Here is an 18,376-nt window from a genome sequence, read left to right on the forward strand (position 1 = left end):
TGCTATCATGATATACAGGGGATGCGTGCGGGACCCGAATCTGGCCCTGACGTTCTCGATTTATGCATGTAACAGGAAAAGTGGCAGTACAGATTTCCCATCGCTATGCCCCAGCTCTGCTCCATAAGGGCTCCCCACTCAGTGCGTATCCCTGCTCACTCGGGGTGAAATTTTGGCTTTTCCTCCGCTGGCCAATAAGGGTGCTAATTATGGTACTTTTGTGCTGTGGCCATCTGCTCACGAAGAACTGGCCTAGCTCCTTTCACATCAGCTACTGAACAGCTGTCAGCTGGTAACCGTTTCCAGTCCCCACTGACCCTGTCTGAATTTGAACCAGTGACCAAGAAGTATCCCATTACCAGTCCCCAGTGACCTTCAATAATCCTGTGGTCACGTCTGAAGATCACGTGAATGAGAGTGGAGCTTCGTGATAGGTAGAAATGTGGCTGAGACTGTAGCCGTAAAATACAGCAACACTGGGAGAGACAGGGTCATAAGGGGCAATTCTAGCCCCTCTACGTGGAACAGATTTGCAGCCGAGATGGCAGCAAAATCACAGAAAATTTCAAGTGGTAGCGTTGTATTAGCCTTGGCTTTAAAGGGCAGCTAGCCAACTTTTCTAAGCCCTATGGGCGTGATTGTCAAATTTGCCTAAGAGCATTGGGTGCCCCATTCTCATTCATTTTAATACTTTTAATTGGGTATCTAAGTCCTCTAGGCAGCTTTACAAATCTCAGCCTACTTTATTACTTTCATAATTTGGCATTGCTGGCCAAGATTCCCACTTCCCTCCATGTCCCATCCTCCCCCCAATATTCTTCTTTGGACAATTGATCCATATGGTGTCTCATTATTTCAAAACATAACCCCTGCTTTCCCGCCCTGTACCCTGCACTAGATAAAACTGTTTAAATCTGTTTTGTCTGGAGCACTCGAGGGTTTTAAAAAAAAACATACCTAAATAACACAATTAAAAGTGGAGTTAAATTTACAGCTTCCCCCTTGCTCCTAAGTGAAATAAACCCCCAGACACTGGAAAAGCAGGATGTACAAAATTCAGCTTCCCCTGCATACTCTTTACGAGGGCATGGTGCTACAGGACTAAACCTCTCTTCACTGGGACCGTACTAAAGAGTCCCCCATGATGCCACATTATTCACATCTTCCATTAGGGTAGGGCAAGGATTCCAACTTCCTGGATCTGGTGACATGTTACAGGCTGACATTCATTAAGCACGTGATGCCAAATGCGTGGGACAGGATCTTAAAAGATACCAATGCAAATTAAGATGCAACTGTAGTGTGGGTAGACTACCTTTCATCTGGGTAACAATACAGCAAAGACATGGTAATATAGGCTTCAGCACAGGCTAGCCATCCCAACGTAAGCCCACTGGAGACCCTAGTATTGTGGTTGCTGGCTTGCACTGAAATCTGTACCACTATATCTATGCTACCATTGTTATCTCTGCTAGCTAGGTTAAAGCTAGCATTGGTATGCCCACCTGGCTACCATGACACCTTAATTTGCTGTGTAGATGTAGCTACAGTCACCCCGGAATATGACCACTTCATTTGAAATCCTACGGCAGCCTCTCTGAGGATGAATGCTCAGCCAGTCCTCCTGCCTGTTCCACCAGCCTGGGCTCCCTTACACTGTCCTGCCAACTAGGCCACTGTGATGGGTTCCCCCCCCTCCAGGTTGCTACCTGCATGTGTGCTGGGGGAGGCTTGAGGGCCTGGCTCAGCAGGACAGGGTAAGGAAGCCCAGGCTGGTGGAACAGGCAGGCTCAGTGGTACCCCAAATCACCAGGTGGCACCCTACAGTGGGGGGCAACCCGTCACAGGGATGATCACTTGAAGAAGAATCTATGAGAACCTGTGGGCTTTAGCACAGTCCCACAGAGAGAGATGGTGCAGAATCCATCTGAGGGGAGAGTTCCTTCCTAAGGAATGACATTTCAGAGATGACCTTACCTGACAGAGGGACCCCACACACACATTTTTAAAAAGGACATTTAATGGTTTAACAGGAGGTTTCCATGAAACGTGTTCACATTCAATGTCCCGTAAAATCACACTGCATTATAATGTCCAAAAAACTGTCCAGTTTGCAAATCACTGTGAATACTTAAAAATGCAAAGGGTAGACGGGCAAACACAAGGTGACCATTTGCTTTGCTTTTCTTTGTCAGGATGCAATTCCTATTCCCACTTTAGAAAAAGGCACTCAACATCGCTCCATGGGAGTCTGATCCAAGACTCCCATCGATCTTCCAATGGTACTTGCATCCAGCCCCAAGGGCGGGGGGGGGGAGGGTTGAGGGAGAATAGCAATGCTAGCTGAAGGAAGTCTGCAAACCAGCAGGTCTCCTCCCAGCAAAGATAAGATCTTTGTGATGGTGACCCACCAGCAGTTCTATACAGTTAGGCTCTACATGAGCCTTGCTGTAGCACTAGCCACCAGCTAATCACAGGAGGTGCAGACTAATGGGGCTGGCACTTTCCAAACAAATGTGGTTGGTAATTTAGAAATCAATGGCCCGTCAGTGCCCAGCAAGATAAAAAACCAAGTGGCTTCGGGGCTGTGGCTCAAGTGAACCAAAGGAGCCTCCTGCTGCGAAGGAAATGGGCCTTGTCAAGTACGGCTTCCTCTTTTATTGTGGGTCTCCAGCAGAAGCAGCCCTCCCAGAGCCTCCCAAGCTTGTTGATTACGATTTCCAGCCCATATTACCTGCTCGTCTGTTCTGATCAAGGATTTTTTTTTTGTTCTCCTTCTGCAGCAGCCCCAGACTGGAATAGGACCAGAGCAGCAGCAACGTTGCAAAGATAAAGTGTTACAATATGAGTCCAAACGGATGCTGCAGCCTGCTTCCGAGTCCCTGTGTCATGCTATTAACGGAGGCCTGGCATTTGGGGAGAATGGAGGGGGTGATTTTTGTGGCAGAGAAACAGAACAAATGTACCAGCAGCTACTGGCAAACCCAGACCTTTAGGGTCCATGAACAGTAGCGCCGCCCTTTTGACAGCTCCTTGAGTGTGGAATGGTTTACCGGCTCTGGATCTAATTCAGTCCCTTTAGATGCTCTCAGGTGCTTAGTGAACACCCAGGGAAATGGACTTAATAACATAAGAATGGTCATACTGGGTCAGACCCATGGCCCATGTAGCCCAGGATCCTGTCTCTGATGGCCAGTTGCAGATGCTTCTGACAGTCGGAGGCTTAGAGACACCCAGAACAGGGGTTTGCATCCCTGACCAACTTGGCTAATAGCCATTGATGGACCTATCCTCCATGAAGTTTTCTAATTCTTTTTTGAACTCCGTTATACTTCTGGCCTTCACAACATACCCTGGCAATGAGTTCCACAGGTTGACTGTGCGTTGTGTGAAGAAGTTGTTGTTTTAAACCTGCAGCCTGTTAATTTAATCGTGTCATCCTTAGTTCTTGTGTTACCTGAAGGGGCAAATAGCACCTCCTTATTCGCTTTCTGCATATCAGTGATGACTTTATAGGCCTCTATCATTCCCCACAGTCATCTCTTTTCTAAGCTGAAGAGTCCCAATCTTGCATGGAAGTTGTTCCACCCCTCTAATAATTTCTGTTGCCCATCTCAACACCTTTTCCGATTTGAATATCTCTCTTTTGCGATGGGGTGACCAGAACTGCACACAGTATTCAAGGTGTGGGTGTACCATGGATTTATACAGCAGCATTATAATCGTTTCTATTTTATTATCTATCCCTTTTCCAAGCTTTTTTGACTACTCCTGAAGATCAAGTGGATGTTTTCAGAGAACTATCCACAATGACTCCAAGATCTGTCTTGAATGGTAACAGTTCATTTAGCTCCCTATCATTTTGTATGGACAGTTGGGAATGTGTTTTCCATTGTGCATTACTTTGCACTTATCAATATTGAATTTCATCTGCAAGTTGGTTGCCCACTCACTCGGTTTTGTGAGATCCCGTTGCAGCTCTTCACAGTTGGGTTTGGACTGAACTACCTTGAATAACTTTGTATCGTCTAAAAGAAAAGGAGTACTTGTGGCACCTTAGAGACTAACCAATTTATTTGAACATAAGCTTTCGTGAGCCGATGGAGTGAGCTGTAGCTCACGAAAGCTTATGTTCAAATAAACTGGTTAGTCTCTAAGGTGCCACAAGTCCTCCTTTTCTTTTTGCGAATACAGACTAACACGGCTGTTACTCTGAAACCTTTGTATCATCTGCAGACTTTGCCGCCTCATTGTTTACCCCCTTTTTCCAGATCATTTATGAATATGTTGAACAGCAACAGGTCCCAGTACAGATCCTTGGGGAGACCCCACTATTTACCTCTCTCCTCTGTGAAAACCGACCATTTATTCCTACCTTCTGTTTCCTATCTTTTAACCAGTTACTGATCCATGAGAGGATCTTTCCTCTTATCCTGTGACTGCCTACTCTGCTGAAGAGCCTTTGGTGAGGGACTTACCCCAGTAAAACCACCAAAAACTAAACGATCTGGTGCAGCCATGTGGACACTGCTCCCTGCAAGCCACACCATTCCCTGAAGCACTGAAAGAGTTAATATAACCCATTTAACACCACACCCACCCACTCACCCCAAAATGGCACCAAGTGTGTGCAAGTCACCATTTAGATTCCTTATCCAGCTTCCCGTTAGGCCACCGAAAGACACCAGCCTGTTCAGTGCCACCATAGTGGCTAGTATGAAGAGAAGTTACTTGTCAGCGTGATCCACATGGGAAGTGGGAGAGAGAAAGGCCAATGATTAAAAGACGTTGGAAGAGATGTTTCTCTCATCATTTAAATCCATCTGGAAGTTAGAAGAAACTAGAGCTGCTCTTTTTTTTTTTTTTTTTTAAACGAGTCTCTTCCAAGAAATATCTTTAAAAAGACTCCTAGGTGGATTTTCAAGAGCAATTTTCAATGTTGACGTCAGTGGGAACAGAGTTAGGCCAGGGCTCAGCACTTTTGAAAATGGCTCCCTTAAAAGTGTTCTACTCTGAAAATCAACATTGCAGGGTTCCATGTTGACTCTCTTTCACTGGCTCCAGACTTAGGGCCAGTGGAAAATTTCTAATTTTTAACACATTGTTTTTGCTTGAAAATTAAATTTTGATCCCAACCCCCACTTCCCCCCAGTGAAATAGTTGATCACAATTTTGCGGGGTTTTCAAGCAGTGGAATTCCACACCAAAGTTGCTCAGTTTACAGTTTAAAGGATTTTTTAAAAATCCAGTTGCCCTTCAAGTTCTCCTTGGATCTGAGAGTTAAGCTGGCTCCTTCTTGCTCACCTATCACCACCAGGAAGAAGGGGTTATTTACCTGTACAGTAATTGTTTACAACATGGGAGTGGGGGGAAGCGGGGAGAGAAGTTTTGTGAAAATTTCACTGAACATCTTTCCCTCTCTTTTTTTGCTCAAAATTCAAACATTTTTGACGGAAAGTGTGAAATTTAAAACATTTCAACCAACCACAGAAGCTACACATATGTACAGCTGTAGTTCACCTCCGCTGAGTCAGGAGGGGCAGGTGTTGGTCCAGGAGCCAGACAGAACCCAGCTTGACTCTCTGGACCCATGTGGGGACAGTTAGAAAACCATCCTTTTACTTGTGAACTGAGCAAACTGGATCTGTAAGCGAAGGAGAGACAAACATGGAATTTTGTGACGTCATTTTTATGGAGCAAGATCCCCACTTTAAAACAATTAATCCCCTTCGTTCTCCTTTAGTGTATTGGTGCCAAATTAAACAGTGACAGTGGCATACAGAATAACTGATTCACAACTGATGGTATCATAATGGCATCTGGCTGATATAAGAAGCCAGCCAAAAAGCAGAACCTGTTATTTGAAAATACGTCTAAAACTGGCGCGTGCATCCACAATTCAAAATTTAGTCCCTCACAAATCCTTGAAAGGAAGCCTTAAACGAATGTGATTTTTGTATGCAGCGATCAATCACAAAATACATCTAGAATAGAATTTAGGGGCGCAGAAAAGTTAGATGCATGTGGATTACACTGGCTTCATGTGTGTCACTGCATCTCAGCTGAACGACTGCACTCAGTGCTTGTAACAGCCTGCTACTTGCTCCGAGATCAAAGAGCTACTCTAGCTCAAGCAGTCAAGGCGTTTGCTGAAGACAGGGGGAATCGATACCTGCTGTTGACCATGGTATCTATGTTTGTGTGGCCAAGGTTTAACAGAGAAGCCCTTAAATTTAAACATCTGGAATCAAAGGTGACCTTCACATCCTTCATAAAGGCAAATATGTTTCTGATCTATAGAAACTGGCGTGGGTTAGCTTGACATCAGTTGGCAGCATAGATTTGTTTGTGAAATGTACCACTTTGCAATCAAGCCCAGTGCCATCAAGATGCCATTCTATCTCATACATCCACTTGGATGCATATATTACATTACTGAATGTCAGCACAGCTGTTGCATCTTTCCCATTGCCTTACACCGAGGCTGCTTTTGTTCCTGGAATAACAACTGGGTTTCACCACTATCTGGTCTGTTTTCAAGAAACCAGAGTGGCCTTTCAATGTATCCATGCCTTCTCTACTTGGCAGTTCTTACACACCCCGAGTGTTACATCTCTACAAAACCTTTGTAACTAATATTCAGCAATGTCTTTATTCTTTAGCTGGTTGGGGGAAGAAGAAGGTGCAGAACCCACAGTCCATTATTAGACCTTTAACTAAAAAATAAAAATAAACCCAGTTCACTTCCCATGGAGAACTTGAAACCTTCGTTGCCATGTTCCTAGGAACGTTTGTTTCGGCGGTAACAGTGTAGCATGGTGTGATTTTTTCCCACCACCAGTCCCTGAAGCACCGTAACATCTTCTTGTCCATGTTACTGGATGTCATAGTGCTGCGCAAGCCACTGCTGCCATCCACAGGCTCGCTAGGACAAGGCTTGCGGAGAGTCTGAGTGCCGGGCGGGCCGAGAGGGAATCTGAGGAGGAGGTGCATGAGCAGACCTCGTAGCCGTTTTCCGAACGGCTCTCGTCGTGCTGCCCTTGCTTGGAGCGCGCCCCAGTCCTGCTGCGCCCTGCCGAGTCTGGAGAATCAGACTGCATGTCACCGCACACCAGCCAGTCTCTGGCGATGGACTGAGGGTAACCGGGTTCTGCTTCCAGGTCATTGTCCGACACTTTCCAGTACTCCTTGCCCCTGAAGAAATAGGTTGCACCTGGAAAAAAAAAAAAAAAAAAGACATGCAGGGTTAGCCTGCATGAGCGCTGGGCGGGCTCTCCATCACTAGTCTCTTGCGTGCAGGTGTCGCCATGGCAGCAAAGGGGTGCTCCCACCCAGCTGGACATCCCAGTAACGGAAACGCCCTGAGCTGATGGGAGCAGGTGCAAGTCCACCAGGAGTAATGGAGTTTTTGTCCACTTGCACCTGTTCATGCCAGCACAGTAGGCAGGGACATGGTGCCATCTGTTTGTTCCCGGGGGTAGCTTTAGGCCTATGCTACTACAGTGGACAAGTCAGGGGGGGTCTGCCATACACACGACGCACCAGCCATGGTGCCAATGGCCCAGTGATGGTGGAGGAGGAAGATGGGCAAGGCCTCATATGTCTATCTTGACAGAAGGGCCTATATGTTGATGTGCCCAGAGAAAATATACTGGGGGTTTTGGGATGCCTCTGGCGTATTCTTAAAGAGATAACCTCAAGGCCTTTAACCCACAAGGGGCCTGGGAAGAGAAACTCCTACAATATACTGTGCTTCTGCTAGCCAGACGTTTCCAAAACACCTCAGCATTGAGGCCTCCCACAATGTCTTATGCATCATTTAAGTCCCATGTTAAAGGGTTAAGTGGTTCATAGGGCCTTGCACATGTAACACGGACAGACCCCGGTCGTCAGTGGGCAGGATCGAACCTGGGATCTCTGGAGCTAAATGCATGAGCCTCTACTGCATGAGCTAAAAGCCATATGGCCCCTAGCTAAGGCTGTAGAGCAGACTCATTAATCTCTCTCTAGGTGGTCTTGGTGCCACTAGATGGGACAGAACACCACACCCAGGAGGTGTGTGGATTGCACACAGACCTCTTGTCCAGGGTAAATTTCACCCACGAACAGGTACATTTTAAATTCCCTGAACTTGCTCCATCCTTGTTAAGGATACCTGCCAACGGGAGTGATGGGGTACGCTCAAAAGCTTCCAAGGTTCAGCCCGATAAGCACCTGGAGATGTCCCTCTTCCCAGGTCGCTATTACGTTGTTAGTTTGACATCTAAATCAAACCGGGAAGTGCCACTTTCTTGTAAGTAGTGTTTGTGCTGGAGGGAATGGATGGTTTTACATGTCTCCACTAACGGAACTTCCCGCCCCTTCCCCAGGGAGATCAGGCCCCACACCAATAAATCTCATTCCCTAGAAGGAGCTTCCTGATCCCCTGCCAAACATTTACTTAAAAAACCAAAAAACTCTTTATATCTTATTGACTTATTTTTTTCCAACTCAAATTTCAACAAATATGGCACAAGACAAAATCCATATCCATATCCAACCCACCACATGATACGGCTCAAGCCAGACTACTGCCAAAACAGGACAGACTATTGCCAATGCCCTAATCAACCACCTTAGGAGGCCCCAGTCCTACAAGCTACTCTAAATGACCCTTTTGTCTGTAGGAACCCCACTGATTTCTGTAGGGCAACTGGCAGGACTAGGGCCTTTGGTTGTCTGTTTCTTAGGGCAGGAACTGTCTCTCACTACAGTTAGTACAAACGGCTAGTAATAGGAATGTAAAACGATAATGAATAACAAAGGCAGAAATCCAGAACATGGTATCTTTGCAGAGCACATGTAGGATGGGAAATAATTTTGAAGACTTCAAGGAAAAGAATAATGTTCACAGCAAATAATAGATCAATAAAACCTATTTGGTATTAGACAAGTATCAATGCCACTTCTATCATATATATGCAGCCTGACACACAGTAACTGATCTGCCTTGGTGTTCATTGTCTTTAGAGGTGGATGGCTGCCATACTGAAAAAAACAGAGTGCAGTGGAGGATGTGTATACTGCTTGCCTTGGGAATTTAATCTCATTATTCGTAGAATTAAATTCATCCTGGTACTCCTAGTTATAATTTGTTGTCCTATGCTAAACAATTCCTCTCCCTTAGGGCCTCAGACGGGCATGTACTTGGTGCAGCTAGCCTGCCCTACAGCTCACACTGCCATCCTACATTCTATTTTTAACACATTAGCTGGATGAGAGCTAGCGTGGGTACGTCTCCTGGAGCTGAGCGTCACACCCTCATTGTGGAGTGTAGACATACCCCAGATTGGCAGTGCTGCAACACTTTAAAGACAAAAAATGTAAAGAATCTCCTATCCTATCAAAGCACCAGGGGAATGGGGTAGCAGAACAGAGTTACCTTCACTGGAATTTGTCTAGGATGCTGGAACACATGCTCCACTTTTGCAAAAATGCCCCGAGATGCCCAGAGTGATCAGGAATTTATTGTTATGTCCAAAGCTGCATGTCCCTTAATATGATGTGGAGCATTGGTTGGTATTGATATTAATGTATGTGTATAGCACGGTTTTGACAGAGAGAAGAGTGTCCTCAACATATCTTCCTGGGGTTTACCTCTGACGTCTCCCACCCAAGAAATGAGCTTGCCCAACTCTGCTTATTTCATCCAGTCACAACCCAAGGTGGCATGTTTGCTGTCAGACATATTGCAGCCCCTGGCCGGTGCAATACAGAACCCGGACTTGCCTACATCCTGGCATTTGCTACTTATTAGACATGCTTTACACATCAAGCAGTGACACATGTCCAGTTAATGAGCAACATCTTGCAAGACTGATCACAAGATTCTTGTGATGACATCTCTGTCTCCCTTGAGTAAAACTGCATCATAGAATCATAGAATAACAGAGTTGGAAGGGACCTCTGGAGGCCATCTAGTCCAACCCCCTGCCCAGAGCAGGACCAATCCCAACTAAATCATCCCAGCCAGGGCTTTGTCAAGCCTGACCTTAAAAACTTCTAAGGAATCATGGTGAGATTTCATAGCTGTACTCACAAAGTCTCATGAGAACTCCAGCGATAATGGTTCCTCACTGCTGGAATAGCACGTTAGGTCCAGTCTACACTTAAAAAGTTTTACTGACATAATTATGTTGGTAAGGGATCTGATTTTTGTTTGCCAGAATAGTTATACTGGTGAATGCCCTATTGTAGATGGAGCTATACTGGGATAAGACACTTAATATTGGTATCGCTTATTTTGCTTTACTGAGACAGAATACGCTACATGGCTATAAGCGCTTTTATACTGGTATAACTAACTGGGCCTGCACTAAGGCTTTTGTTTCGCCTCCAATTTAACTGTGCTGGCCTATTTAAAGCCACAACATTTTTAAGTGCAGACAAGGCCTTAGGTTTAAAAAAAAACAAAACAAAACCAAAAAACTCTGCTAAGCGAGCACCGACTCACCATCTGACCATCTCATTGCGTCATCTAACGTGCTTGGAATGCCCTTCCACAAAGTGGTCTCTGAAGGATAGCCGGGATCCATCCTCCGCTCATGGTTGTCATAGCACCAGTAGAGACGGTCCTTAAAGAAATAAGTCTTGTCATTGTGGGCCCAGGAGAAGGCAGCGTCGATGCCTCCCGGTGGCAAGCCAAAATCCAAAATTGGCCGAGGGTATCCTTCCTCCACGTTATTGTCTTTGAACACCCAGTATCTGTCTCCTGCGGAGAGGAAATAGACATGTAGAAATATCAATTCTGCTTCAGGTTACACTCCATGATCTGCTGCTGTGACAATCCCTAGATTCAAATTCACAGCACTCCAGAAAGAGAACTACAAAACAACCACCTGCCAAAGAATCTGCTTCTTGTGGAAAATGCTGTTTGTGTCAAACTCCCACTTGGATACAGCCAGCCTTTGCTATTTTGCTGCTGGAGGCATTAGGTCCCAGGACATAGACATGTTGATTATGCTGCGTAGTCTGAGGCTAGTCATCTCTGGTTATGCCATTTAATTCCCACCCTCTTCCCCTTTGATTTCCACACAATAACTGTTTAATAGAAATAAAAAAATCACACACAGCTTTCGAGGGCCAATGGAGAAGTTCTGTCTGTAATTCAACTTTTACACACGCACGTACGCACCACCTTTGTAGGAGACTCCCCCACGTTTCTGTGCATTCATTCAGCTGGATTTGAAAGACCTGCACATGTGGTAGGAAGGGCACATGGGGTCTCGAGCGATCTCTCTGTCTTGGGTACTTATATGGCCTCCATTACCATAGCATTTGGCTGCTCTCCTGGAGGGGAATCCATACAGTCCATGCTCTAGTGCAGCTGCTCCTCTGTGCACAGAGGGTACAAACTGCAAGCCCTGTGCTCAAAGCTGTGAATCCGGCCCAGGATCCATAATTGGACCTATGGATTGTGTGCCTCTCTGATATTGTTCTTTCAGTAGCTGTGTGGTTTGGCGGGGTCCTTGTGGAATCCAACACATCATGGCAGCCATTTTGGATTTCCTCCATTTGAGGAAATAATGCTTCGGCAGCATGTGGGAGGCCTTAAAAGCTTTAATGGGTGCAGACACACGTGTGGGATCCATTACTGAGGATAATCCATTTCTGCAGCCTCACCTCTACGATTCAGCACTTCCAAAATCAATAATTTACCACACTCAAAGTGGGACATTAGAGAGGCAAAAAGCAATTTCCAACTGAGAGAAGCTTAGCACAGCTGCTCCTTTTGGAGTTATCCAGTAGACCAGCTCCCTACAAAGCACCACAGACGCAGTTTGAGTGCTGGCTGCAGTAATTACACAGTGGAGACACAGCCACAGTTTGGAGTGTGGGAAACTGCTAATTAGTTAAATTCAAACGAACAGAGCAACTACTGGCAGCAGGCATAATACCAGGAATGAACAGGCCTGAGGTACATTTAGTTCTGCTGGGTGGGACACTTCAGAGGTATGAACCGAACCTAATGTCTAGTCACTAAGGTGGAACATAGTTTACTGAATTTCTGTAATACTGTAATAAACTGAGCTGTAGCTCACGAAAGCTTATGCTCAAATAAATTTGTTAGTCTCTAAGGTGCCACAAGTCCTCCTTTTCTTTTTGTAATGAATCAGTGCACTGCAGACAAAAACAGTTCTCAGCTAAATCACACGCAACTGGGGACCAGGGCTAGAACCCTGGCTCTTCAGCGCCCAAACCATTTGAGCTAAAGGAACTCTCCCCTTAGCTAATACTACTAGTAGGGCCCTTCTACAGCTTGGCTACTACAACCTCACTCAGGCACTGATGCACACAGCCAGCAAATTCCTCCAAGTGCCTCCAGCAACACTGAATGCTCTTAGTGTACATTGTTTCACATGCAAGATGCGCAGGGTAGGCCCTGTGAGTACAGAAGAATTAAAAATCCATCTTCACTCAATGAAGTATAAAGGGAAAGAAAAAGAAGATGCGAATTCTTAGGAATTGTAGCACGTTTAAGAGAAAAAGTAGTTTGCTACTCCAGCTGGCCCTGTTTGAGAAAGTGAATTTTTTTTACCAAACATAATTGTTGCTTTTGGAGTGGGTGGATTAGCAGCTTAATATGTATTAGCCTTGCAACGATGGGTTCATGGCAGCTTATGATCCAACCCAGGAGTTCAGTGGACCACCTCAGCATATGCACCTGGGGCTCTGAAACGTCACCTGCCACACTGAGGCTTACTTGTCCAGCATGGCAAATTCCACTGAATGACACCGAGTTCCTCCTTGCCTGCAGGACTAGTGGAAGTTTAAAGCTACTGATACAGATACCAGCAAGAGATCCCTTTAATGATGTTTTTGCTCTTACCTTTGAAGAACACGATCTTGTGGTCATTGGTTCTCTCATACACTGCGTCCACACTGTCCATATTGAGAGGTAGACCCCTCCAGAAACGGTGGATCTGAGCTGGCTGGAGGGAGACCAAGTGTTTATTGCGAGTCAGTCTCCAGAAGTACTTGCCTAGATGAATACAGATTGGACATTAATGAACCAGGCCATAACACCCCTTTGCTAAGAGGAAAAAGCTGTGGGTGGAGTCAGGGGATAGTAGAAAACAAAGTACATAAGGTGGGAACTATGAAACTACTTGCTTTCTTTTTTTCCCCATCCCTTGCATGGCTCCCATATTGCTGACCCTGAGCCATAAGGAGAAATCCACTCCCGTTTCCCTTCCAGACTCTGCATTGCAGTCACCATTCTTCTGTCTGATAAATGAATCTTTTACGGGTAAGAGCATCCGTGCTGCTCCAGAGAACATTCTGCAGGGAGACAGGAGATATTTCCCCACCTTCCCTCCAGGGCTGAATATGCTGCCTCAGCAGTAATACCAGCATCACTATCACCCAGCAACTGAGCACCTGAGACCAAAGAGTACTAAGGCAGCTAAAACCAGGCTAGATCAGACCACAGACTAGCCCAACAAGTGATAGCCTCTGAAGAGACAGAAGTATCTGGAGCTTTTCCCTCTCCCCACTCCCCCAGTTGCTTTAGCAAACAGTGACTACCACTGTATATTGCTCTGCTATGGCTCTGACCTCCAAGTGTTTGAATATTTTGCACATCCCTCTGCAACCATCCCCTCCCTGTTGTGTACTAGGAAAAGGTGATCTGAAATCCAGCAGCTTTTATAAAGGGGTAGGAATGGAGGAGTGAGAGGAAAAAAGAAAAAATAGAGGAAGAAAGGAAGAGCTGACGTATATTGTGCACCATTCCAAGGTGTTTTGAGAAAGTGGCCTCCTTCTTACCCGAAATGTTACAACGAGACAAATTCTCTGCTGATGTAAAGGAGCACAGCGCCAGCAACCTCAGCTGCACCCATCTATGTCAGCCCTAGGAATTGGGGCTCAGCAAGAAATCACATTGGTTGTGATGGGAGGGGAAGATCAATGTTTGCTGTGGGGTACAAGTTTAAGGCTGGGATATTCAAAGGTGTACCAGGCAGTTAGGTTACCAAATCCCATTCAATGGGAGTTGGGTACCTAATTCCCTTAGGCACTTTGGAACTTTCCACCTGAATTTCTGTGGTTTTGCAGCACATTCCATGAATACATATTCCCCTGGGATCTCTATAGCATGAGTTCTGAGCTGGAGGAAGCAGGCTGAGTACCTTCCCTATCTCCCCTCAGTCTCCTCTCTAGTACCCCCATTCCCAAGAAGCTATTGTTGTGAGGTTATGCATATCCCTTTCAGCATAGCAGGGATCCCCCTGGGAAATGAGCAACAGGCCCAAGATGTTTCTTCTGATTTGTATTCAAGACATTCAGCTACACTTCTACAGAGTTGGCAGACTGACACACCAACTTTCAAAATTTTATGGAAATTGGATCTTAGCCTAATAATGCAGGAGGCAAAACTCCAACACTTAAACATCTGCAGAGAGGGGATTTTTTTATTACAATTATAAGGATTTATATCACATACTTATTCTTCTGCTGCATTTTGCCTATTTGCTTTATATGACTAAAATCTATGTCTGAATAATATATTCTACTGTTAGGAATGGCAGTAATTACAAATTCTTTTAAGATCATTACAAATCTAGTATTCAAACTGTGTGGCTATTGTAGATTTATGGAAACACGTAATTAAATGAAGATGTTCTTTGCATCTCTAATTAGGCTTGCACTGGAAAATGCCAGATTTTCACCGTTTTCAGAAGAAATACTGCTTGGCATAATTGCTTTGCTAATAGGAACGTATCTAAAGTTAAAAGCGCTCGGTGCTAATTTGACATAACTGGAGAAACCCCACCAGCACTTAGCAGCACTCTTTCTCTGTTGATGCACCCAGCAGGTGTGCAGTTACAAGAAGCCAGTTTTCAGTCCGAATTCAAAGTCGGGAATAAGCTGATTTCCAAGAGGCTGTCGGGAGCAGCAGAAACATAGCAATTTCGGTAGCAGTGAATTCCGAATGCAATAGCTCCCATTTGCCCACGAAGCTCATGCTATCGCCTCACCGTGGCCAGGTCTGCCTGCCAAAGCGCCGTATTTACCCTGACTATCTCCAGGCCATCCTGGACAAGAACTGTAATTAGTGTACAGAGTGAAATGATTTCATTTATGGTGAGTGAGCCTGATAAAGGCCAGCCCAAGCCTGGCAGGTTGAAATGTAACGATGAAAACCAAGGTTAAGATGGGCCTTCCTGACCTCCCCTAATTCACAGAGATCATGGGAAGTCCCCGTTCACGTGGGCAGAGGCATTTTGTTTTTTCTGATATTTGGTGGTTTTGATTCCAGCTGGGAAATGCTCTCAGCATGCGGGATACCTCTGGCAACATTTCTGTACACGCTATATAAATGGGAGAAAGTTTAAAACTTGGGTTGCCTAAAGTGAGGTTCCTAAATCAAAGTGGCCCGATTTTCAGAAGTTCTGAAACTCTGCAATTCCACCAAAGTCCACAGGAGCTCTGGGTAACTGACGGTGCAGTCTGTATGTGAACTGCATCGGTTGGAGGGTCTGCATAGAAAGCTGCCCTCTGTGTCGTGTTCCTTCAGGTTTCACATTACCATTTGGTGGCATTCTGTATGCGGTTCTGACAAGTTATTGCCTCAGCATGCTGGGAACTGCCACACAAGAGGTGATAATTAATTACCTCAGTCCAATCTAGAGCTTTTGAGCCAGATCCTTAGCTAAGGTAAATTGAAGTCAATGGAGTTATGCCAGTTTACCCCAGATCTGCCTGTTGACATCACTGAAGCTATGGAGATTTACACCAGCTGAGGCTCCATTGGCATCAGTTTGCCAGGTCAATACAGATTTCTACCAGCCAAGGATCTGGCCCTTTAACTCTGCCCTTGCTTCTCCAGAAGAAACACACACATGTGCAAATATATGCCAGAAACAAACCATGAGGAGGATTTCTCTCTTGGTTTTTCGTTCTAGTTCTCCTCTCCTAACCCCCTTTCTTCCTTGCAGGCTCTTTGGAGCCAGCAGCTGTATGCAGGAGTGAGAAAGAAAAAGACGGCTGCAGAGAGGGCCTCGCGAGGCGAACATCATCTTTTGCCTTGTGCTGCCTCAGCGGCACAGACATCTTCAAATGCTTTTGTTCATTCCCTCTTTGGACGCTCTCCCTCCTTCTATCTGGTAGTGACGTTTCAATGGAGATGCCATAAACTCTCCTGGTTTCTGTTTATCACCTCAGAGAGGAGATGCCTTTTTTCTCCCCTAGGAAATCAGTTGGGTCAGTTCTGGACAAACGATTGCCAAGGAAGCCATGCATCACCGCGGCCTCAGTCGGGGACCTTTCCACCTCGAATGCAAAGAAACCTCAAGGAGGCCAGGCAGAGAAGGACTCTGTACAGCTGAGGCGGCACTGGCAGGATTCTCTTAGACAGCCTGTCACCCCTGGAGATACACTGTTCAGTAAACATGGAACCAGATGGTGCTGTAACTCTGTGCGTGTGCTGTTGTCTTTGGATGATGGCGCATGCACAGCATGTGGAACCAGGAACGTGAAGCATGGGAGGAAAGGGAAGTCGAAGGCATTCAGGACAAAAGTCAAAGTGATCTGCGGCTGTTCTCTCAATCCTTAGATGGACCCAGATTTGTACTCTGATACTGCAAATATCAATTTCAGCTCGTCACTTTGAAATCCCGGAGAGTCTGGTTGAAGAGCTCAAATAGTGGCAGAGCAGACATTGATGATATCCTGTCTCTAACCGTGGCCACTGAGAGCTGGTTCAGAGCAAAGTATAAAAACCCCATAATGGGCAGTTATGCAAAACCATGACTGGGGGCAGGATGAAGTGAGGAGAAAATGGAAGTTTCTTCTGAGCTCCACGCAGTCAGTGATTGGCTGGTGTCCTGAGGGCCTTACCATCCAATTAGTGTAATTGCAGATGTTCTTACAGTTTACATATAATCCTAATCATTCATTAGAATCCTATTCAATTTTTTGCCTCTTTAGCTTCTAGCCGCAGTGAATTCCATAGTTTAATTATGTGTCAGTTTAAATTTATTGTCTCTTAATTTCACTGGATTTCCCCTTCATTCTTGGGTAAGCAGAAGTGCCTGATTTACCATTCAGTATTGTGTATATCTCTACCACGACCCTCATTCACCTTCTTTCTGAAACAAGCAGGCCTCATTTAGACTTTGTCTACACTACACAGCTTTTAGCGATATGGCCGAGTCGCTAAAAGTCGTGCACTGTAAACGCTGTTTGTTGGTGCTTTTGCCGACAAAATACTCCTGCCCCCTACGAGCAGGATTTGCATTGTCGACAGGAGAGCGCTCCTGCCAACAACAAGCCATTTACACGGCCACTTGCCATGGCAAAACTGTTGTCTTTCGGGGGTGGGGATGGGCTTTTTTTAAGCACCTGTGAATGACAAAAGTTTTGTCATTTAATTGGCAGCGTAGACAAAGCCTTAGTCACTCATCTGGAAGTCTCTACATGTTTGCATCGTCACTGATGCCCGTCTCGAGGTCTCTTCTTCATCCTTTCGAAAATCATGTCTATCCTACTAGTTTCGAGCCAGGTGCGATCCTAACAGGTCCACTCTGCGCCAGTGGCCTGATTCTCATTTACACAGAGGCCTTCTGACACTGCTCCAGTAGGGTCTGAAGGTGGGTGTAGACAGAGGGCCTTAAAGTTCTAAGGGCCCTTTACACTGCCCCAATGGTGTAAAGTGGCCTCAGCGTGAATGAGCAGGCAGCTCTGGAGCAAACCCAATATTACTGGATGTGAACCTAGTGCTGCAACCAATACCCTGACTCCATGCCCCGGACGTCTTGGCAAAGCCATCCCTCTTCTGGAGACCAGGTTTAAAGAGAAGAGTAGACTGAAATGTTTGCATGAACGGAGCCCAGCCGCGTAATGCAGAGCTAGGTGCAGCTTTGGCTTGGCAAAGGTCACCCAGCCGTTACCCGGAGAGCAGTTGCTTACCTTTGAAGAAGAAAGCCTCGCCTCTGATCTGAGCCACGGCATCAAAGTGAGTGTTGCACCTGTTGGGGATATCTCTTCTGAGCCTGCAGAAAGACAACACCCATGTGAGCGGCAGTCCTACCCCCACAGCCAGGAGCAGGGCTCTCCAGCTCCCCCGGACCGAGCACTGCTCCCCCAGGCAAGCAGCAATTCTCCTACCGCTCACTGCACTGGCTCGTCTGGCTGAAACCAATTCCCCAGTGCACGCAGAACTGGGATCTGCAGCCCCGGGCCATTGAGATGGAGGGGTTCAATGGGACATGGATGTAGCTAGGAATGATGCAGAAGGTCACAGAGGCCTAAAGTTTGGCGGGTCCCCGCTCCCACCCCCAAATCAGTCCTGCTGTGAACCCAGCCTTGTGCACAGGGGGTTTTCCAAGGCACAGGC

The 18,376-nt window shown here is 46.0% G+C and overlaps 1 protein-coding gene across 1 annotated transcript in view; it reads right to left on the reverse strand.

The window, feature by feature from the left end:
* Positions 1 to 2,002: 2,002 nt before the first annotated feature.
* The window catches only part of MMP17 (matrix metallopeptidase 17), a 104,959-nt gene continuing 88,585 nt past the window's right edge, over positions 2,003 to 18,376 (reverse strand). The window contains exons 7-10 of the mRNA XM_048821657.2: positions 17,950 to 18,032; positions 12,869 to 13,021; positions 10,493 to 10,750; positions 2,003 to 7,213 (exon numbers count right to left, since the gene is read on the reverse strand). Coding sequence (XP_048677614.2) covers positions 6,885 to 7,213; positions 10,493 to 10,750; positions 12,869 to 13,021; positions 17,950 to 18,032 — 823 coding nt within the window. The 3' untranslated portion in view covers positions 2,003 to 6,884. The remainder of the gene's footprint in view (positions 7,214 to 10,492; positions 10,751 to 12,868; positions 13,022 to 17,949; positions 18,033 to 18,376) is intronic.

The sequence above is a fragment of the Caretta caretta genome, chromosome 15, assembly GCF_965140235.1.
Source record: "Caretta caretta isolate rCarCar2 chromosome 15, rCarCar1.hap1, whole genome shotgun sequence".
In the NCBI taxonomy this organism is placed as follows: Eukaryota; Metazoa; Chordata; order Testudines; family Cheloniidae; genus Caretta; species Caretta caretta.